The sequence below is a fragment of the Haemorhous mexicanus genome, chromosome 3 (assembly GCF_027477595.1).
Source record: "Haemorhous mexicanus isolate bHaeMex1 chromosome 3, bHaeMex1.pri, whole genome shotgun sequence".
Lineage (NCBI taxonomy): Eukaryota > Metazoa > Chordata > Aves > Passeriformes > Fringillidae > Haemorhous > Haemorhous mexicanus.
Genome location: NC_082343.1, coordinates 115,186,272 through 115,209,577, shown reverse-complemented (window position 1 = coordinate 115,209,577; position 23,306 = coordinate 115,186,272). Strand labels below are relative to the sequence as shown.

The following is a 23,306-nucleotide window of genomic DNA, read 5'->3' as shown; positions in this document are numbered from 1 at the left end:
GCCAGTTCCCGTTCCCGTTCCCGTTCCCGTTCCTGCTCCTGCTCCTCCTCCATTCCCAATCCCTGCCTGTTCCCGTTCCCGCTCCATTCCCAACCCCTGCCTGTTCCCGATCCTGTTCCCGTTCCCATTCCCGCTCCATTCCCGCCCGCTTTCCTCAAGCCCCGCCCACGACCCCGCCCCACCCCATTGGCCCCCACTGACCCCGCCCCCTCCCCGCCCATCCCCATTGATTCCCGCGGAACGCTTGTGGCGGGGCCGTGCCGCGCGCCGGACCCTTTCCGCGCCTCGCCGTCTCCGTGAGGATCCCGAGCGCGGATTGGTCCGGCTGCGCATCACGTGACCGGGGAGGCTCCCGGGCGGCGCTTCCGGCCCATCCCATCCCATCCCGCTCCGCCGGCGGCTCCCGGGAATCCCGGGGATCTCGGGGGGCCCGCGGCTCCCGCCGCTGCCCCGACGCCCTGATCCTCTCCGAGCCGGCACCGAGGCTGTGCCCGTGCCGCTCCCCTCCGTACCGCCCTCCCGACAGCCCCGGCCCGGCCCTGCGGGAGAACGGGGGGCCCTGTGCGGGTCCCTCATCGCTCTCGGTGCCCGGGGAGCCGCCGCCGCCACCGCGGGTGATGCCCCCGCCTGCCCGGGTGGCACCGCACACGCCCTCTCCGCCTTTCCCGGCCTCCTGCCGGCGTTGCCGAGTCTCCCCCTGTTTTCCCGGTGAATTTTCCCGGTGAATTATTTTCCCGGTGTTTCCCCCGCCTTCCCGTCCAGAATGGAGTTCGCCGAGCTGATCAAGACGCCCCGGGCGGATAACGTGGTGCTGCACCGCCCGTTCCACCCGGCCGTGGAGGGCACGCTGTGCCTGACCGGCCACCACCTGATCTTCTCGTCGCGGCGGCACGACAACGCCGAGGAGCTGTGGCTGCTGCACTCCAACATCGACTCCATCGAGAAAAGGTCAGGCTTCCCTTGCGGGAATCCTTAAATCAGATGGTTTTGGGAAAACTGCAAAAGGCAGGCTCAGAGACAGCAGAACTGTGATCAGAGCTAAGCAGTGGCCATGAGATTGGTCAGCAGAAAAATTATGTAAGAAGTAGAAAAGCAAGGACAAGTAGAACAATAATCTGTGTATTAACGCTTGTCTAGAGTAACTCCCTAAGCTGCAAGATTTTAGGAAGTTTTAAGCTTAATAATGGAGCTCTGTGCATTGTGTTTTAAGGCTTACAAGTGAGTATTGGATTCAAAATAAGCAAGCATTGTTTAACCAAAGGTAAAACAATGGATAGAACTACTGTCAGTGTGCTTTTGCTTTGTGTGATTGTAAAAACACTTACAAAGTGAGTTGTAACATTAAGTTCTTGGTCTGCTGCCTGGGATGTGAGCTGATGGCATCTTCCCATTGTCATTGGATAGAACTACTGTCAATGTGCTTTTGCTTTCTGTGATTGGCCAAAAAACTTTCGAGTTGTAACATTCAATTCTTTTTCTGCTGCCAGGGATGTGAGCTGATGGCATCTTCCCATTGTTGTAACCATGTGATGAGACTAATGCTGGAAAATAAAACAGCTCCAAGTGTGGGAATCCATAAAATCAGAGGAGTTTGGGAAAGCTGCAAAAGGCAACCTCAGAGGCAGCAGAACTGTGATCAGAGCTGAGCAGTGGCCATGAGATTGGTCAGCAGAAAAGTGATGTAAGAAGTAGAAAAGGACAAATAGATAATAAGGCTTGTAATAAGGCTTGTCTAGAATAACTCCCTAAGCTGCAGGAGAGTTTATCTAGTGAGATTTAGGAAGTTTTAAGCTTAATAAAGGAGCTCTGTGCATTGTGTTTGAAGGCTCACAAGCAGGTGTTGGATTCCAAATAAGCCAAATAAGTGAATTGTTTTAACCAAAGGTACCTGTGCTGATTATGGTTGGATAGAACTACTGTCAGTGTGCTTTTGCTTTGTGTGATTGGTCAAAAAACTTATAAAGTGAGTTATAACATGAAGTTCTTGGTCTGCTGCCAGGGATGTGAGCTGATGGCATCTTCCTGTTGTCATAACCATGGGATGAGGCTGATGCTGGAAAATAAAACAGCTCAAGGCACGTTCCTAACAGTCCCATCCTGTTTGTGGTTTGTACACAGCACCCAGCTGGTGATATCCTTTCTCCCACCCCTCGTGGTTGGGAAAGGCTGGCTGGCACCTCAGCTGTCCCAAATCCTGGGGTGGAGAGCAGGAAGGATGCTCTGGGCACAGACATTGCCTCAGGCTGTGCCAGGGGAGGTTCAGGTTGGGCATCACGAGGAGTTTCTCCACTGAAAGGGAGATTTAAACCCTTGGAATACCCAGGGAGGGTTGGAGTCCCCATCCCTGGAGGTGTCCTAGGAAGGGCTGGATGTGACACTAGGTGCTCTGGCTGGTGACAAGGTTGGACTGTTGGAATCCAAAATGCAGGGAATTCTCAGAACTTTGGGCCTGTAAGCCAAAGCTTAGAATTAAACCCAGGATTTGATCTGAGACTTTGGGAAAGGCTCCCAAACTGAGGTGCTGGAAGCAAGAATGTGGATTTACAATTTAAAGCACAGACACGTTAAGCTAAGAAGAAAAAAGTTTAGAGTTTTAGAGTTTAAGATATAAAAAAATAAAAGTAGTTACAGAGGTAAACAAGGAGTTCAGAGCACAGCACTGTAGGTTTGTGTGTCAGAACATGATTGGCTAAGAAAGCTTCCACTGTAGCATAAGTCCATAAGATGAAATATTTAAGGATTGGGTCCAAACCATAAATGTCCTTGTTGGCAGTGTTTTATTGGTCAATAAATCCTTAAAAGGTCTTGTAACTAAGGGTCTTGTTCTGAACCATGCAGTAAAGGTGTGAGCTGAGCTCACCCTTCGTAGAACGTAAAAACCATAAATCACATCATCAAAAACAACCCAGAGGTCCCATCTCTAACTAATTCAAAATTCCTTCCAAAAATCCCCAAAGACTTAGTGATGCTTTTCCAGCCTCAGTGATCCTCTCAGGGCCCAGGGCAGGGTTCCCATTCTGTTGGAGACTGGTGTTTGATGTTGCATTTCAAGGGTAGTTTTTTTGGTCCTGTAGAGAGTCAGAATTTTTGTGTTTAACCCTTTTTGCTCTGTGTTTGTTCCTCAGTGGATTCATCCACCCTTGAAGCACTTTGTAAAGATGCACTGTGCACAGAGAGGGATGGCAGAGCCCTGCTAGAGGACTTTGCCTTGTGTCACCCTCCAAAACTGGTGGCAGGATTGGGCTCTGGACTTGCTCAGCCCCAGATATTCTCCTGCTGCTCAACAGCATCATGCCTCACTTTTCCAGCTGCTCATGGGAATCAATAACCCTTTAGTAATGTCCTTTTTGTGCTGCAGCTCAGCTGGAGCTGCAGAGCTCCATTTTTTTTTTCTTGCCCATGCTCTTTTAGCTATAGAGAATTCAGAGATTTCTCTTTTCCCCCTCATTTCTTCTTTACCTGCACCATTGCCCTTCATTGGGTGTCTGCCCCATCTCACCTGGACATTTTCTTCTGCTCCTTCACCTGGTCCTTTTCCCATATTGATGATAATACTTCATTTTTATATTAATTACAAAATCCTTTCCCTATTTGTATAGGCTTTTAAGGAAGTCTGATAGAGCAGAGTTCCTTTCTGCCAGCAAGACTGGAGAAATCAGGCAGCAGTGATTAAAAAAAGCACAGAGCCTGGGATGGAGGAGTTGCTGGGTGCTGATGAAATTTGTTGCTGATTAAATTTGCTCCTGACTTCCCTGTGTGTTTCTGAGAGAGGAAAGGAGTAGAGGGGTGGAAAACCCAGGGAATTTCTTCCCATGTTCAGTCTTCAACCTGACCTTGGCCACTTCCAGGGATCCAGGGGCAGCCACAACTTCTATGGACAGTCTGTGCCAGGGCCTCCCCACTCTCCCAGCAGTGTGCTTATTGTCATGTAACACCTCCACTCCCTGCCACAGCAAAAGGATGGAATAAGTGAAAATAAAACCGACCTTGCAAATAGCAAATAACGAGTTGTGTTTGTTTCTTTATTTTCTTGAGAGGTTCCCCTGCAGACCAATTGCCACTCATGGAGATTTGCCTCGTGGGAAGAGCTGTACCACTTCTCCTGCCTGAGAGGATCCTGTTTTTTATGGGACTCTTTTTTCCTGTCTTGCTGTAGGTTTGTGGGCTCCTTGGGCACCATTGTCATAAAATGCAAAGACCTGAGGATTATCCAGCTGGACATCCCAGGGATGGAGGAGTGTCTGAACATTGCCAGCTCCATCGAGGTGAGCAGCTACCATCAGCCAAAAAACCTGCAGGTCTTGAGCTCACCTCAGCCTTAAGAGCTTTTTCTTTCCAGTTAGGTTTTCATGTTTTGAAAGGCAAAGTAGAATTTGGAATATTTCACATGGGGTTGTTGGGTATTTCTCAGAGGTTTTGGACTCCCCATCCCTGGAAGTGTCCAAGGCCAGGCTGGATGGGGCTTGGAGCAGCCTGGGGTAGTGAAAGATATCCCTACCCATGGCAGGGGTGGAATAGGATGAGTTTTAAGGTTTCTTCCAGCCCCCACCTGTGATTCTATGATTTCTCTTGTCCACACAGGCACTTTCCACCCTGGATTCAGTCACCCTCATGTATCCCTTCTTCTACCGGCCCATGTTCGAGGTCCTGGAGGATGGATGGTCCTCCTTTCTGCTGGAACAGGAGTTTGAGCACCTCAGCTCAGTGGTGAGTGGGATTTGAGGGATTTCCCAGGCACTGGAATGTTCTGTGAACTGTTTCACCCAGTAGTGGCTGGACTGGAAATCCCAGATGGTTAAAAATCCATGTGGTGCCTGGGTGAGAAGTGAGTGTTGTTGAAATATTCCCTCTGTGACAGCAGACGTTTGTTTGCTCCTTCACCTTGTACCAGTGGAAGTTTGAAGCCTTTTTCAGGAAATCACAAAGGCAGGAAATGTTTTTTGCCTTTGGGAATGGCTCTCTAATTGGAAGAACAAATTAAAATCCTTTGTCCTGGCTTTGTTGTTCTTAATTTTGTTGTGAGGTAGAGTGAGATGAATCTTTGTCAAACCCTGAAATGACACTGGTTTAAAAAAATTGCTCTTGAGGAGGATGACAGTGAAGATGCCCAGTTTGAAACATTATTTCCTTTAATTGATGCTGGGGAAATATTCAGGAAGTTCAAAAAGCAGGAAACTTCCAGTTCTTTTTCCAGGTGCTGCTGAGCACATTGATTTTGTTTTGGGTAGGAATTGTTCTTGTGGCATTGCCTATTGTTTCTCTTACTCAAATTTCCTTTTAGGATGCTGAATTTGGTAGAATGGGAACTATCTTGGGTGCAGGAACCTGTTTTAATAATTCCTTGGATTTGCATCTCTGTGTTCCAGGTCTTTGTTTCACATCCAGTCTGTGCTCTTGCTGCAGCAGCTCAGGTTTCTGAGCCCACATCCATTAGTGCAGCATCCAAGAACATTGATTTATTTTTTTTATGTTTTTTTCTCTCTGCAGCCTGTATCACTTCCTGGCTATGACTAACAACTGAATAATGTGATCAGCTTGACCAAATTCAGTTGATGAAATCACCAGAAAATTAAAGAACATTAAAGGGGTTCAGAGGCCTTGCTATTTTTGTCTCATAATTAAAGCACTCTCATGTGTCTTATCTTCTCTGCCTTCCAAAGACAGACCAGCTGTTATCATATCCAACACATGGATCTATTGATGTGCTTTTTTTTTCCTTATATTTTAAGGGATTTAAATCTTCATTTGTCAAACTCTTGCCTTTCTAAACATATTCTCTGTGTAAGAATTACATTTGAAAACCTCATTACTTTTTAGCACCACATTTCCAGGGCAATCATTCATTCCTTTCAAATCTCCCTGTCTGACAGCTGTTGATTAATTAATTCTTGGCTTTTAACCCAAAACTTCACATTTTGAACAGAATGGTGTCAAAGGCCACCTTCCAATGATTTACATCTCCTGAACAACAGATAAATGTCTTGCTGACCAAATAATTCTTGTTCTGGAAAGACACTGCTTTATGTGACAGGCTGGTACAAGGAAATGGCTGATTTAAATCTTTCTCCCAGAAGTCAAATGAGTAGAATTCCAAAGGTTCCTGCCTCTGTTAAATCATCCATCTGGATCTGTACCTTCCCCAGTAGGATAACAAGTCAAAAACTATTTCACCTACCCTACAGCTCCAGTAATTTATTAATTCCACATTTATCTGCTACAGGAGAGTTGTTTCCAACACTCTCTAATAGCAAAGTGCAATGTTAAAGTTAATACTTTTTTTAAAAGTTAGGTAAATATTAAATATTTAGATAGTATAGCATGTAATTTGTGTTCTTCACTGCACAGTGAGGGGTGAATGGAATCCAGAGTATGTGCAGGGGTCATATTTTTTCTGAGCAGTCAGAGGAGAGCCAAAAGGTTTCTCTTCTGCTAAATTCCAGAACTGCAGGATGCTGCCAAGTAACTATGGAAATTCAAAAATTTTGCTTCCAAATTTAGTTTCCTGAAATGAACAGGCCTGAGAAGTTTGTACACTGCCAGTATAATTAACATAAAAGTATTCTATTGCCGAGAAAATCACTTATTGCATTCTCCTTTTTTGCCTCTTTTCTTCCTTTTTCTTTTCCCCTTTCCCCCCTTTTCCTCTATTTTTTACTTTCCCCCCTTTTCCTTTATTTTTTACTTTCCCCCCTGTTCCTTTATTTTTTACTTTCCCCCCTGTTCCTTTATTTTTTACTTTCCCCCCTTTTTCTCTATTTTTTACTTTCCTCCCTTTTCCTCTTTCTTTCCCTGTCTTTTGCTCTCTTTTCTCTCCTTTTCACTTCCCTTTTTTCTCTCTTTTCTTTCTCTTTTTAGGAAAGATCTCAGGGTTCTGAACAACTCAGTTGTGCTTCGTCTTCATGTCAGAGCTCCTTTTAGAAATCCGAATTTTCTGGGTTTGGGCTCAGGTCAGATGGTAACTGTGAACCATATTTTGCTCTTTTCAGACAAGCATCAATCCTTTCATCTGTTCTGCTCCTTGTCCATGCACAATCTGATCCCAGCAGGGCTTGTTCCTTGGGAATGGCCTCTGGCTTTGCTGCTTTGCAGGATCTCCCAAGATCCGTGCTGGGTTCTGGACTTTTTTCTTTAAGGCCTTTGGTAGATCTTGACTTATTTCACAATGTTTTGTGGAAAACAACCTCTCCTGGCAATTTTCAGTTTTAGGAGGAATCATAGCTTGGACATTTGGGAATCAATGTCTCTATAAACAAGTATTAGGACAAGAAAAGTAGAAATCCAAGAGTTGATCCTGCACTGGGTTTAAAAATCGCTGCTTTCTTTTTTTTCTCTGGAATTCTCCCTCCTTTCTGCTCAGCCCTCATCCCTTTGCTGCTTTTAGCCTTAACTTTTCTTGATTCCTAAAAGCTCAGATGTCTTTCTGGGAAAATTAAGGGTTCACTTTGCACTCCCTGAGTTTCACACAGCACAATTACCTGGTTGAAAGTGAGGTTTCTCTTCATCCCTTTCCCTGCAGTCCTTCTGCTTCCTGTGCTGCTGCCTTGCTCTTCCAGTTACTGATGGCCCTTTTTCCTTCCAAATTCCAGCCAGGCCATAGCTGAAGGAGTTGATTTGGGCAGTCTGGAGCTGGCAGTGCAGAGGTTAATGGGATCTCTGCAGCAGGAGCTGTTGCAGGCAAGACAAATGGTGCCAAGTGCTGCCAGGCTCCTCCTCCTTGTCATGGAAATTACACCGGGATGATATAACAGGATCTCTCTCTCTGCTGTAAATGGGGGGGAGAGCAGGGTTAAATTACCAGAGTGGGGGAAAAATCAGGTGCTGCCCCTCCATTCCTTTCCATACTGGTGGTGCCAGGGACAGCCACTCTCCCACACATTCCCCAGAGTTCTGGTTTTGCCTTCTCCACATCCTGTGTCATGGTGAGGTTTGATATTCTAGATCCATGCATATCTTTTTCATGGTAATCAAGCTGCACACCCAACAGACACCCCAAAAACCCTGTTAAAAATCCCACTGCTGGTGCATTAAAAGCAGGAGCTGTGACCTGCCACATCCTTTTGTGTCCCAGAAGTTTTCATCTCTGCTCATAACACGATGGCCGGAGGCAATTTGACTTTGCATCTGGGACAAGCTCTGCTTTTTATAAAATGGAGCTGTTCAGAGGAGCTGCTTTGAGGCTAATGAATAATGAAATAAGGTTATAGCATGGATGGTGCAAACCTGTCCAGCTGGGCTGCTGCAAACAGGCAGCAATTACTGCTCTTGATGCTGATACTTATTTTTTTCCCAGCATCTTTAGTCTGCCACCAAAAAGGACAATTTTCCTGTCTCCTAAGCCATGCATCCCATGCCTTGGAGCTGCTTCTGCTGAAATAGTGTTGTGAGACAGATCAGCTTGTTCAGCTGATGGAAAGGCTGCATTGCAAGAAGACATTCCTGAGTTGATCCCAGTTTTCCACTGGACCAGTGAGCCAGTCAGGTGCATTTTTATAAGCAGGTAGCAATCAGGAGCTGTGTGGCAAGGGGTAGTAAGGATCTGGAAGAAAGGAATTCTGATCAGAGATGTCCAGTCACTTCATGTTAAGTCAGCAGACCTGAACTGGTGTGGATTTTGTGTGTTTTTTCACAGCCTAATTTAGCTGTTGTGCTCTTCTCTCACTTTGTCCTGCTGCCTTTATCCCTCTGCCTTTTTGTCTGCCTCAAACTTTCCTTGAACTCAGATGAGCAGAGGTTTGATGGATCTCTGAGGTCTCTCCCTGCTGCAGAAGCTCCTCATTGACCTTTTTTCCCTGAGCTGGAGCCAAGCCTGTGGGTGACCCTGGGTATCAGGTAGCTGGAATTCTCATGCCAAGTGCCTGTGAGGTGCCACACTCAGCACTTCTTTCCCAGGGTTTGGCTGCTGGGAGCTGGAGCAGTTACATCACAGAGCTCCTGATGAGCCCTCAGTGCCTGGCTGCTGGGCCCCTTCCAGAAGGTGCTTTAGGAGAAAAAACTACTTGAGCCCACAGAAAAGAACCAAGCTGGAGATGTTTAAATTGAAATTTTAACCTCAAAGCAGCTTCAGCATCTGGAGTGGGTGGAAGTTCTTTGCCTTTCTTGGCCACCTTTGTCTTGTGAGCTCTTCTTTCAGCACAGATGGAGGGTTGGGCCCATATTGCCTGTATCTAAATGAACTTTTTTCCTCTACATTTCTCTGTGGGGTCTCCCCTTGCTGTCTGCTGTGCCTGTGAGACAATTTAAAGCCACAATCACCCATACCTGCCCACATGGGCCTATTTTGTGCTGTTTGAGGATGTGGATAAACCAAAGGGGGAACTGTTCCCCAAGACCCAGAGGCACTTGTTCATTCTTCCATTGCTTCCAAGTTTTATTTGCACTCTGGGGAATGAGCTTCTGGGAGCTGCTGCAAGGAGGTGATTGCAGGGAGCACCAAGGGATGTGCTGGAAAAATTAATGGGTCAACAACCCTGTAAATGGTTACTTGAAGGACAATTTGTGGTGCAAATGGAACAGATCACAAACACAACTCTGTGTATGTGCTTTATCCTGTGCATGGATGTCTTTCTTCCCTGTTACTTCTCCCATATAATGCCTTTTCTGACCCAAAGTTCTGTTCTGGTGTTTTTCAGACCAATGAGTGGCGTCTGAGCTGTGTGAACAAGGAATTCTCTGTGTGTCCCTCCTACCCTCCAGTTGTCATTGTCCCCAAATCCATCGACGATGAAGCGCTCCGCAGAGTCGCCCTGTTCCGCTACGGCGGCCGCTTCCCAGTGCTGAGCTACTACCACAAGAAAAATGGGATGGTGAGCTGGGCTTGAGGGGTGCTTCTGCCTGAAGGAAGTGGGGGAATCTGTTGGTTTCATGCTCTGGAAGTAACAGAGCTGCTGGTTTATTTTCTGGCTTCCTCAGGGAAGGTACAGCAATGTTGGGTTTTTTTCCCTGGTCTCTTGGTGGTATGACAATGAAAACACAACATCTGGGCTCACAGGTGCCTTCAGGGTTCAGGTTAAACCAGGGCTGCCCCAGTTTCTGTAGTCCAGATCCACTGAGGGCACATATTTGACCAAAATATTTTTGTGGAAGTAGTTTCCTTTGGCCACTTGGAATCAGAAAGGCTGTGTGGAGGTGGGTGCTTCCCTAGAATTAATTATTCAAACATAAATATTTTCTGTGGGACAAGCAGAACACAGATGTACAAATCCATGAGAATGAAAGAGGGACCAACAGGTCAAGGGAGGGCAATTTGCTCTTGTGATGTCATACCTGGGGTCTCCAACATAAGGACATGGAGCTCCTGGAGAGAGTCCAGAGGAGACCAAGCAGATGCTCCAAGGGCTGGATCCCTCTGCTCTGGAGCCAGGCTGGGAGAGCTATGGGTGCTCACCTGGAGAGAGCTCCAGGGAGAGCTCAGAGCCCCTTCCAGTGCCTAAAGGGGCTCCAGGAGAGCTAGAGAGGGACTGGGGACAAGGGATGGAGGGTTTGGACACAGGGAATGGCTTCCCACAACCAGAAGACAGGGTCAGATGGGATATTTGTATGCTTCCCTGTGACAGTGCTGAGGCCCTGGCACAGGCTGCCCAGAGAAGCTGTGGCTGCCCCTGGATCCTGGTTCTGGGTGATGGAATGAGTGATCTCCATCCTAGAAATAGCCATTAATCTGCTTGGTTGGGAATGTGCGTGGCAGCAGCTTGCTTACAGCAGTAAGAACAAGATGAGCCTTGTAAAGCCACTGCTGGCGCCCTGGCTGGCTGTGTCTGCCAAGAGTTTTCATGGAAAGGATGGCAGGAGCCACATTGTCCTGTCTGTGAGTGGTGGGCCCTTGTCACAGCCATGCTGACAGCAGAGCCAAGGCTGCTTCTGCTGTGTGACTGTGCAAGGAGGATCAGAACAATCTGTTCTCTGAGCCTGGCAGGGTAACTCTGTTCAGGAGTAGCAAATTCTTGGTCTTGCACAGACTTAAACAAGCCAGGATCTGATGGAGTGACTGATACATTGTAATTAAGAAATGCACTGTATGAAGGTGTTGGGTAATTGTGTCTCTTGCTGATGTAACCAGTTCTGAGGGTGCTGGGATGTCCAACCTACAGCTTTTAACCTTGGTACAGTCTCTTCAAATGCTCTAATGCCTTCTCACCTCCTGTGGCCAAGATTTGTAAGCCTTCAGTTTGAAGCTGTCTAGTCTGACTCAGGAGTACCTTGGGATTTTCTTTGCTTCAAAAGCAGCCAGCCACCTACTCCACATCAGTTGTGCTTTTTGCTTTTTCTCAGCTCAGCTGAAAACCATTGGAAGAAGATTTCTGCTCAGTTATCTCTCAAAATTGTGTATGTTTCATGTGAGGAGTACAACAGTATTTGGCTCAGAGTGTTGCAGTTGTGACAATAATGCTGTCACTCTCTTTGCCCTCTTGGCTCTGAGTTCTCAGCTGTACCTGGCATTGCTGACAGGCTGCCCTCGCATTTTTGTTGTGATTGGAGCTGCTGTGGTGCTTCTGAATTGCAAGGCATTTGCTAAAGAGAAATCTCAGCTCAGCAGTCTATAGACTTGAGGTTTATCAGTCCATCCATGGGGTTAAAATGTCACCTCTAACACATGAGCAAATTAAATGTTTTAAGAACAGAGTTGGGAACAGGCCTTGAAAATGAAAATCCTGAAAAAGTTGCTTTCATAGAATCCCAGGATTGTTTTGGTCAGAAGGATCCTTAGGGGCCATCTAGTTCAAACCCCCTGCCATGGGCAGGGATGCCTCTCACCAGGTCAGGCTGCTCAGGGCCCCATCCACCCTGGCTTTGAACACTTCCAGGGATTAATAACACTGCCAGGGTTTGTAAAGGAGCCATCAGCAAGAAGGCAGCTCAGTAGTTCAAAATATGGTACTTGAGGCATAACTGAAGCAATACAGCCTCTAAGATGATGCCTGGCATTTAAAACTTATCCAGCCAAATGATTGCTGGAATCAAGAATTTCTAATTCAGTTTTAAATCCTTGAGAGGGATCGAACTTGAAACAACAGAAGGATTCAGGGCAAGGCTTGGAGCTCAGTGGTGCCTTTCAGTCAGAACTCTCTCCACTTCCTCATGCATGGTTTTGTGTGTCCCCAGGCGATGCTGAGGAGCAGCCAGCCCCTGACAGGCACCAACGGGCGGCGTTGCAAGGAGGATGAGAAGCTGATCAACTCCACGCTGCGCTCCGGCCGCCGCGGCTTCGTCATCGACACCCGGCCGCTGAACGTGGCCCAGCAGGCCAGGGCCAAGGGAGGGGGCTTTGAGCAAGAGGTCCACTACCCCCAGTGGAGGAGGATCCACAAATACATCGAGAGGTGGGTTGTTGTGGTGTTGAGGGGTTTTGGGACGAGGTGAGAGATGAGAATTGACTCCCAAGTTCTCAGAAGTCTGATTTATTATTTTATGACATGATATTTGACATGATACTTGACATGACATGATATTTGACATGATACTTGTCATGACATGACATGATATTTGTCATGACATGGTATTTTATTTTATATTATATTTATTTTATATTATATTTTATTAAAAATGTTATACTAAAACTATGCTTAAAAGAATAGAGAAAAGATACATCAGGAGGCTAGAAAAGAATGATGATAAAAACCCATGACAGACTCAGAGAGTCTGACATAGCTGGCTGTGATTGGCCATTAATTAAAAACATTTTACATGCTGGGTAAACAATTCTCCAAATCACATTCCAAAGCAACAAAACATGGAGAAGCTGAGGCTTCTCATCTTCCCAGGAGAAGAAATCCTGACAAAGGGAGTTTTCAAGAAGTATCACCATAACAGTGGGTGAAATCAGTCTTTCCTCTGAGCTCAGCTGCTCAGCTTTTCGGAGCAGTGATACCTCCATGAGGTATTTGCTCCTGTAGGAAGAGTTGTGTACCCTGGTTCCTGGCAAGAGGGTCATGTTCCTTCTGTGGCAAAACCAGGATACATGCATAAGGGGATTTTTGCTTTGGTTCCTTGTTCTGAGCAACCTGCTGCCTGTTTTAGCCATCTCCCTGTGCTGTTTCTTTTCCTGGCCATCTTCATCCACACTCCAGCCTTCCTGTGTTCCCCTTTGCACAGGGAGGAGCAGGTACCTTGCCAGAAAACTTCTGCAGAGGAGGATTTGTTCTGTGGCCGTCACACTCCTCTTATCCAGAGGATTTGTCCAGAGAAGCTGTGGCTGCCCCTGGATCCCTGGAAGTGTCCAAGGCCAGGTTGGACAGGGCTTGGAGCAACCTGGCATAGTGGAAGGTGTCCCTGCCCATGGTGGGGGGTTGGAATGAGATGAGCTTTAAGTTCCCATCCAACCCAAACTATTCATGAGTCTGTGATGCAGTGCTTTTCTCTGGACATCTAATATTGTTCAGTCATTTGCAGACAAGTTGCTAAATAAACAGACTTTTAGTCTGGTGTTGTTCAACTTCTCTTAAAGCCTTAATTTTGGGAAATCCTTCTACACAGACATGCAGTAATGTTACTGGAGCTGTAGGCCAGCTCTTGAGCAGTTAAATAAGGAATTTCCTGGCAAATACTTGAAGTGTTTGGTTCTGCTTCTAAAGATTTTATGTGAACTTACATTTGTTGCTGATTGTTTACAGCATCAGAGAGAGAAGGGGGTGAATAAACACACTATACAAACACTAAATAATCCATGTCCTTGTTCCTGTGTTACTGCTTGTGCTTTCAACAATGTTTTCCTTTTCCCAAAGGTTTCATATCCTGCAGGAGAGCTTCATCAAGCTGGTGGAGGCTTGCAATGACCAGTCACACAACATGGACCGCTGGCTCAGTAAACTGGAAGCTTCCAACTGGCTCACTCACATCAAGGAGCTGCTGACTGCAGCTTGTCTGGCTGCTCAGTGCATTGACAGGTAAATCTCCTGCAGAAAGCCTTGGGTTGCTCATTCACTGGTCACAGATTGCTCATTGAATATCTCTGGCACTATCAATAACTGCCCACCGTGGTCTGGCTCACTTGTACTCATGGAGGATTCTGTTTCCTCATTTTGGAGGAATGTTCCTCCAATAAATCAGGAGGAAGGAGGAAATCTGGGCTAAGAAAAGGTTTTGGATCATGTATTTAAGGTATATTCATGTGTCTGCTGCAGCCAAGCTAATTTAGATAGTTTTATTGAAGGTTTGGGTTAAAATGGGTCCATGGAAAAATGGGTCCCCATGGAAAAGGGAGCACAGAGATGTCTTTTTCTTTTTTAGGAGGTGTTTTTTTTTCATTTCAGCTGCAAATTTCCAATACCACACCTCATTTCCAGAGGTTAAAACAATGTCATCTCTGTGTTTTCACCAGGAATTGGTCCAGTGCTTTTCCCCTCTTTATTTTATCCCCACAGCCCTACCAGACAATCCTGTTCATCCCTTCTAAGCGCCTGTGACCTCTTTTAACCTGACATTTCTTTCACAAATGCTGCTGACTCAGCTGACTCATGCTCACACCTTTGGCTGCAGAGCCAATGCTTGCTCTCAGCTGACAGGGTTTGTAAGGCCAGATTCAACAATCTAAATTGGTTTTATCTGTGGCTCTGGGTGGGAAAAGCCCATCCCCAAATTTAGGGAAAACCTGGCTTTTCATAGGAGCTGGGGAATGTGTTCTGCAGGCACACAAGCAGCTGAAATGCAGGCTCAGTGGTGAGACAGCACTGCTGCATTCAAATGGGAGCTCTGTGCTTTTTAAAAGCTCTGACAGTGCTGGTTTCATTACTGGCTGTGCCAGGAAAGGATTGCTCTGGATCAATAGTTTTATCTGAAATTCTTTCCTGCAAGCATGTAATGGGAAAAACCAGTGATGAAACCCTTCTGGCTTGTTGGGACAGTGGCTGATTTCATAATTTTTAACCTCAGCTTTGCTTTTTATGTTTACCATGTGGAGCCATGGCAAGTCAATTCCAGGTGCCTGACCTGTCTCACTCAGAGCCTGGAGGTCAGAGCTGGGCTGACAAGGAGAGTTCTGTTGTGTTTTCCATGGGGAGGGAATGGCTGGGACAGATCTTCCAGCATCTTAAGGGCCTGAAAGATAAAAGGGGAAAATAGTGTTAGAAAATTAGTGTAGAGATAAGGTAGGGAAGGAAGGTTTAGATTAAATATTAGGGAGAAACTCTGTATTATAGCAGTGGTGAGACCCTGGTACAGGTTGCCCAGAAAAGCTGTGGCTGCCCCTGGATCCCTGGAAGTGTCCAAGGCCAGATTGGATGGGGCTTGGAGCAGCCTGGGCTAGTGGAAGGTGTCTCTGCCCATGGCAGGGGTAGAATGGGATGAGTTGCACTTCCAAGCTGTAACTCAAAGGGATGCTAATCCCAAAGAGTGAGAACCACAAGGGAGATCTTACTGTGCACCTGCTGTCAGTGTGGGAAAGGATCTGGAGTTCCAGACTGCTCAGCAAGACATGGAGGCTTTAGTGATGCAGAGCTTGGATCACTGTGGATGAAGATCCATGTGGGATCCAGGTGAGATCCATTTGGGATGGGGCTGCAGTGGTGGTAAAAAGCCAGCAAATCCTCAGCCCTGGTGTCCATGGGATGTAATGGCACCCACTGGGATGGGTTCTGCTCATTCATACTCATCCCTTCCCACCTTTTCCTTTCCCAGGGAAGGTGCTTCAGTGTTAGTCCATGGCAGTGAAGGAACTGATTCCACGCTCCAGGTCACTTCCCTGGCACAGATCATCCTGGATCCAAGGTGCAGGACCATCCGTGGCTTTGAGGCTCTTGTAGTGAGGGAGTGGCTGCAGGTAAGGAACAACAGAACAACAGTTCCCTGGAGAGAACAACAGCCACTTCCAGAGACACTGGGGTTGGGAAATAGCCTGAGAGGCAGCCAGCAGGCTGGGCCTTGTTGCAGCCCTGCTGAGTGTGAGTGTCCTTTGTCCTAAAGAGCAGCATCATTACCTGAGTCATTTGTCCCTCTGGCACTCCTGGGGCCTCTGCCTCTCATGGAATGTTTTTGATTTTGGAGAACTGCCTGTTCTGTGTGCTCAGGGTGAACATCTCTTATCAAGGATGGTTCAGGTTGGAGTGGACCTTAAAGCTCCTCTCATTCCAACCTCCTGCCATGGGCAGGGACACCTTCCACTGGACCAGGCTGCACCTCTTCCAGCTCATTAGAGAAAACTGTTCAGACCAAACCACAAACCTGAGCTATGCTCTTTGTACCTTGGCAGTCTGGTCCTCCAGTGCACCCACCCCAGCTTGTTCCTGCTTACATTCACTGATCAAACATAGCCTGAGAACGGCAGGGAAATCAGTCATAGAATCACAGAACCATTTAGGTTGGAAAATAGCTTTAAGATTCTCAAGTCCAACTGTCCCCCAGCACTGCCAAGGCCATCACTCATCCATGTCCCCAAGTGCCACATCCACATGGCTTTTTAAACTCTCCAGGGATGGGGACTCCAGAATTGCCCTGGGCAGCTGTGCCAGGGCTGAACAACCCATTCCATGAAGAAATTTTCCCTAATATCCAATCTAAACTAAACTTCCCCTGGTGCAGCTTGAGGTCATATCCTCTCATCCTGTCCCTGTTCCCTGGGAGCAGAGCCAGACCCCCCTGGCTGTCCCCTCCTGTCAGGGAGTTGTGCAGAGCCACAAGGTCCCCCCTGAGCCTCCTTTTCTCCAGGCTGAGCCCCTTTCCCAGCTCCCTCAGCCCCTCCTGGTTCTCCAGCCTCTTCCCCAGCTCCATTCCCTTCTCCGGACACTCTCCAGCCCCTCAATGTCTTTCCTGTCAGGAGGAGCCCAAACCTGAATCCCAGATTTGAGGTGCCCCAGCAGCAGAGGGATAATGGTTTCTAACAGCTTGGTCCTGAGCAGCTGTATGGACAGAAGTCGCTCTGAAGTGTTTTTTCCACATGTCCTCACATCCCATTCCTTGGTGTATGATGCTGCCCCTGATTCCCTGCAGGCTGGCCACCCTTTCCAGCAGCGCTGTGCCCAGTCAGCCTATTCCAACAGCAAACAGAAGTGGGAGGCCCCTGTGTTCCTGCTCTTTTTGGAATGTGTGTGGCAGATCCATCGGCAGTTCCCCTGCTCCTTCGAGTTCAACGAGCACTTCCTCATCCTGCTCTTTGAGCACGCCTACGCTTCCCAGTTTGGGACCTTCCTGGGGAACAACGAAAGTGAAAGGTTGGTAAGGATGCTTGACTTGAATCCTTTAAATCTTGGGCTGAATTTCACTAAAAGAAGGTCCCAGAATCATGGAATGGTTTGGGTTGGAAAAACCTTTAAGATTGTCTCGTTCCAACCCCTTGCCATGGGCTTCCACTTGGCGTAGCTTCCACTATCCCAGGCTGCTCCAAACCCCATCCAACCTGGCCAAAAAATCTCCACCCATCACCAGCTTATTTACTTTCTCAGCCAGAAACTCTTCCATGAAAGAATAACCAGCTGGAGTTTGGTGTGAGTCACAGCTGTGGGAAGCAGACTTGTCCATGCAGGCCTGGAGGAAGAGGCTGAGGCAGGCAAAGGCCACGGCTGACAATTCTGTCCCTCACCTGTAAGAGAGGAGTGTCACTCTGTAGCCTGGTGGTCCTGGGGACCCCCCTGGGAGTAGAAACAGGGTGAAGGACTGGAGCTGCCCACAGCTGCCAGGGAAGTTTGAATTCCTGTTTGGAGCTTGGCACTTCTGCCCTCAGAACTCCTGGCTCCAGTAAGGCCTTGGCTGAGGGTCTCCTGCTGGACTGGACAGAAAGGGATAAACAGAAATGATCCTCCAGAGAAGAAAGGCAATTTGAAGCTTCCTGTAAACCCCTCTGTCCTTAAAGTAATCTGGGTTTAGAAGAGACTCTGCTGCCTTCTGCAGGGCTGCTGAACCAGTCATCTGCAAAACCAAGTTAGACTTGAAAGCAATGAGCTGAAATTTGGAGGAGTATTGAATGTTATGTGTAATAACCTGCCTGTCACATCTGAGCACGTCAGCCTGGGAGCACAGACAGGGGTTAAGTCTGATGTTAAGCTTGTGCTGTCTGAAGCATTCACAGGAGTGCTGAATCTCCTGCCTGGCTGGCAGTGCAATTTGCCAGTGGAAATTGAGATTTGCTGGAATCTGAGGCATAGGGATCCCTGTAACTGCTGGAGGTGGGATTGCCCAGGAAAACAGCACTGCTTGCTCTGTGTGCTCAGTTCCTTCCTGCCACCAGAGGGACCTGTCAGACGTGCCCATTCTAGCAGTGAAACAAACTGCTTTTATGTGCTCGAGAGTTCCATTTCCATCCTTCCCTGATGCAGCCCTGCCCCACCTTGCAGCTCCACCTTAACACAGCAGCCCGATCCCTTTTCAAACGTGGCACTCAAACCACAGTGGGGAGGTGGCTGATTCTTCACCTGGACAGCAGGAAGCCATCTTACAAGTGTTATTTCCCCATCTTTTATTCAAAACTAATTGTAATCAGTCATGCTGAGTAAATTGCTTTAGGTTTACACCCTGTGCCATGATGGTGAAGGGATTAACCTGAATTATCTGGGGGAGTGGCACATGGAAAAACTTGTGGCTTTGTCTGTGTGGTTCTAACAACAAGAACCTTACAGATCCAAGTGTATAAAACTGACTGGCTCCTCTGGGTTTCTTAGGGCTAAACTGAAGCTGCCTCAGAAGACCATGTCCCTCTGGTCCTGGGTAAACAGGCCTGAAGAGCTGAGCAGGTTCCAGAACCCTCTTTATGAGGCCAACAGCCTTGTCATCTGGCCCTCTGTGGCCCCACAGAGCCTGCAGCTCTGGGAAGGTGAGCCAGGTTTGCTTTCCCTGTTACAGTCAATACCTCTTTTGTGATTTTTTTAGTCTGACTTCACTGCTGACCATTCTGGAGGATCCATGTGCAGTGGGTTCCCTGCTGCAGAAACTTTCCCCATGCCATGGGTGCTGAAGAGTTCATGATACAAGCAGGCTGGTATGGCAGGGTGGAGACTGAAAATGGAGTGTCTGATGGGTGTAGGAGGAAAAAAGGAATGAACCCCCCTCATTTTTCATTTTTCTTGTATTAACTTTGTGTAATAGGATGGTCAGCTTGGAGAGGAGGGGGGAAGCCATTTAGGGGGTGAAGGAAAGGGAAGAAAATGTGAACTGTGTGCACCTGACTTGCGAGCTTCTGGAATGTGAACAACCTTCATGAATTCCCCCTTGTTTCAAGAACCCCTTGTGACCTGGGTGTCTCTGGGCTTCCAGGTATCTTCCTGCGCTGGAACAGGCCTTCCAGATTCCTGGAGGAAGCTGAGGAAGAAAGGATCAACATTATCAAGTACAACAAGGAGCTGCAGGCCAAGGTGAACGTGCTGAGGCGGCAGCTGGCGGAGATGGAGACGGATGGGGAGGTGCAGGAGGAGGAGCCCTGAGCTGGGCTTTGCCTCAGCCCTTTGCTTTCAAGAAACATGGAAAGTGCATGTTCTGCTGAGCCCTTGGGTGCAGCTGACCCTCCCACTGCTGAACCCCTCACTCCATGAACCTCCCTGCTGTTTGGGGAGGGGTTTTTGTTTTGTTTACAGAAGACACAGCTGGGCACAATGTCCCCTCTTGGCAGCTGTTCTGTCTCAGAATTGGGTACAGTGTCAGCAGAAGCTGGAACTCTTTACCTCCAACTGTGTGGATGACCAGGATGGGCCAAGAGACAGGATGTCTCCACTTTATTTTAGACTTTTTCTGGTTTTGTTGAACACTCACAGGATTGAAATACAGAGTTCTATAGAGATAGGGAAAGGCATTTTGTCTGGAAGCACCTTTTCTCTCCAAAAGTAAGTAAGGCAGCTTAGTTCTTTAATTTCCTAGGAAATCTAGAAATGGTTAAAATCAAATTACAGGTTCTGCCAGTCTACACAATACTCTCAGTAGCCTTCACATCTCACACTTGGGTTTTTGTGTTCAGCATTGGCTTGGGAGCAGGAAGTTAAATGCCAAACCAGAGCAAGAGATTTCAGTGCAATACAGAATTGAAGGAGGGATTCTGCTGCTAATGTTTAAGCCATGACCTTCAGGTGGAATTGTCCCTCGTGGACAATGACCTCCTAAGGAGGAACAAACTTTTTTTATTCTACCTGGAAAACAAAAAGGTTTAGTGGTTGGTGGGGGTGTCCACTTGCAGAACAGGGCTCAGAGCTGTCCTTTAAACCAGAGCCAAGCTGCCTTCTTGGAAGTTCCAACCCCCCTGGCTGGGTTTGGACACCTGGCCAGGTTCACAGCATTGCCAGGGTGCAAGAGCAACACTTTATTTACAGCTCAACAAAACACTTCTGTTGCACCTGATGTGCTTTTCCTTCTTGTGCTCTTATGCCCATCTTGTGAAACCTCAAAAGCAGAAGCTGGAAGTTTGGGTGACCTCACAGATCTGCTGCAGATGAAGGGGCCATCACACTACAAAAAAAATACTAAGAGTTTAGATGATTTGTAGCTGCTAAAACTGCTTAAAGACTTTAGGGATAAGCTCTTTCCCATTTAACTTTGTATTTTGTAGCTGCTCTTTCCATTTCTGTGGCTTCAATCTGCTTTTTATAAAATCAGAGTTCTCTCTTGTGATTTTTTTTTCCCCCTCCTTTAAAAAGACAGGTAGGAATAGGTCTGAAATACTCCCTGAGGTATTTTTTCAGCTTGATTCTGTGGGTAGCTCCACAGGACTGGGAAAAGTTGAATTAACAGGAGCACATGTGGCTGGGATTATCCAAGAAAGAGCTTCCTGTTAGCCTGGTTCTGCTGGAATGAACAGAGCTGCAGTAGGTCAGTGGTGGGATGCCTCTGGAAACTGCTGAGCTTCCAAGTTTATGGAATAAAGCTGCCTTTATTTAAAAGCCGCTTCACATAGATATGTGTGAAAATGCAGGATCTGTAGTTGTAGAAGTAGCTGGGCAGGAAAAATCATGTAGCCACTAAATACAGTCTAAGAGAATTCTATAACCAAGGAAATGATATAAAATTATGTGATAATGGTCAAGTGCTACCTGAATGCCTTTTGTTCATTCCTTATTTCCTTAATTATTTCCTTCTTGCCTAAGCTCAACTTAGCCCTGAAGTCCTCTGGCTTAAAAAATAAGATCCCTTTTAAAACACTGCTTACTTTAGGCAGAAGAGTGATTCCCCCTGCTTGCAATGCCAATTTCTTTTTAGGTTTGGAGCTTTGTTCCCTGGATCCAGTCTGACACAGGGAATGCTGCTCAGGGTGGCTGGGGATCTGTTCTGCATCACAGGGGAGGCAGAATTGGGCTGTTCCTTCCTCCAGACCTGGTGATTCCTCTGTGTATGTTGCTCATATAAACCCTTAAAATGATTGTACACCCCTTGAAATGATGTCTTTGGGATCTGCACCTGCCTGGGTGGTGTTTCCCGACCCCATTCAGAATTTCTCCATCTGAAATCCATTATCCCCAGCCAGATGGGAAGGATTCAGAAGGCACTATTTTCCCTGTAATAGACTATACATAAAACACTCCTAAAGGTTATGCAATTCCCTAACACAGTAATTATAGATTGAGCTAAATAATAGAGAAGCAGAGAGGGTTTTTTTGGATCTAATTGCCTGGCTGCTCCAGCCTCTCCTGCAAACTGCAGGCTTCTGAGGAAATTGGGAAACCAGCTGTGACAGCCAACAAAAGGCAGCACATTCCCTCTGAGCTGGCATCAATTTCAGCCTCCACTTGTGTTGAATGCACACCCAAGAACTGTGTGTGCCTTGGGAACGTGGATCCTGGGAATGACTCCTTGGGGCAGTGCTGATGTCCTTCTGAGCAGCCCCTGCAGGTTATTCCACCTTGTCCCTGCACAAGCTCTGTGGCACAGGCCTGGGAGGGCTGGCAGGAGATGCAGTGGGGCCAAGATGTGTGGTGGTGTAGGTTCTCCTGGGACAGGACACTTCCCAGAGCTGTCCTGCCACGCTGCTGCCACATTCCCTTTGAACTTTTCCATTCCAGCACCTCCCAAGCTCCGGATTCACAGCAGCTCTCTCCCGTTCTCTGCTTTGCTGCTTGCCTCCCCTGTCAAATCACATATTTAGTACCAGGGATGGGTTTGCTCCCTCAGAGGGGGATCCCTGCCCCGTGACATCCAGTTTGCAGATTCCCTGTGAGTTCCTGAGCTGGAGCAGTGCCCAGCTCTGGCTCCTCCCTGTGCCACTGCCTTACGTCCTCGCTGCCACCGCGCTCCTGCTCTTTTGCACACACTCTTTGTGTAACAAGCTGGACATGGAAAGCCCCATCTCCAAATTTTGGGGGTCAGTCCACAAAATTTGGGGAGGACACTCTGCCATTTACCAAAAAAACGAGAAGGGAAAGGGAACTAACTTGCACAGTTTTCATAAGGGAAATAGGAAATACATATCTTCAATATTTTGATTGTATCGATTAAGTCTTGAATGTGGCACTGGTTTTGCTGTGCACTATTGTCCCTGTTGCATAGGATCTAATTTAAAATTGCACTGTACAGCATTTTTGGTGTCTCGTGTGTGCTTTGCTGAAGCCTTGGGCAGTGCTGTGTTTGTGTGAGGGGTGAGGTTTCTCCCAGCACTGCCTGTGTTTTGTCACAGCTGCACTGTGTGCTGTGAGCTGTGTCTGTTCACTACTGCCTGTTCAAGTGATGAGTGCACTGCTGGCCCAGCATCTGGAACTGCTATTTGGACTTGGCTGCTGCATCAGTCTTGATTTTTTTTTAATTTTTTTTTTTTTTCCTGTACAATTTGAAATACCAGGGCTGGGAGTTGTGTGCTGGTGTTAGGTATTTGCTGTCTGTGTACAGAATCCCAGCTGCTGCAGCGTGGAATTTACTGCAACAACAACAAAGAAACAAATCTGAGGTAAAAGAAGATGATGGCTCAAGGTTCAGCCATTTGGGGGAACAAAACAGATACAAAGTGGCTGTAAACTTTGCTGTAGATATGTTGAGAGCATAGTAGATGTGTCTGTTTAAATTAAAACCCTGAAGACTAAAAAGTTCTTTAATTACGCTGCTGAATCTTCTTTATTACTGTGTCCTTTGCTTCCCACAGGAGGGATGTGGGTGGGTGTGACTTGGATTAAGCTTTTGCTTGAAATTTTAGCTCTTTTCAACTAGATTGTGTTTTATTTTACAGCTGAACAGGCCCTGTGGTGGTAGAAGGGGGATGAAAGGAGAAGGGTGTGAGACCCTGAGGCTGTGAGAGGCTTGCAGAGCTCTGCTCCAATGGCTTTGGGCCTTGTACAGCAGCTCTGCTTGTGATGGGTAAACAATTTGATTAGCCAAGTATGGTATTGATCTTTTTATCCTGGTATTGATCTCTCCAAAGAAAGAAGGGCAGGGGTGCTCACAGGGAGAGGGGTTTGGAGTAAAGCAAAGCCTTGCAAGAA

At 47.2% G+C, this 23,306-nt stretch overlaps 1 protein-coding gene across 1 annotated transcript; it reads left to right on the top strand.

Moving 5' to 3' along the window:
* The first annotated feature begins 395 nt into the window (after positions 1 to 395).
* Positions 396 to 22,913, top strand: MTMR9 (myotubularin related protein 9). The gene is made up of 10 exons (XM_059843107.1): positions 396 to 948; positions 4,157 to 4,265; positions 4,582 to 4,707; positions 9,630 to 9,803; positions 12,100 to 12,317; positions 13,719 to 13,880; positions 15,610 to 15,751; positions 16,918 to 17,138; positions 18,582 to 18,733; positions 19,174 to 22,913. The coding sequence occupies exons 1-10, from the start codon at positions 764 to 766 to the stop codon at positions 19,338 to 19,340; spliced, it is 1,656 nt and encodes a 551-aa protein (XP_059699090.1). The 5' UTR covers positions 396 to 763; the 3' UTR covers positions 19,341 to 22,913.
* Positions 22,914 to 23,306: the final 393 nt, after the last annotated feature.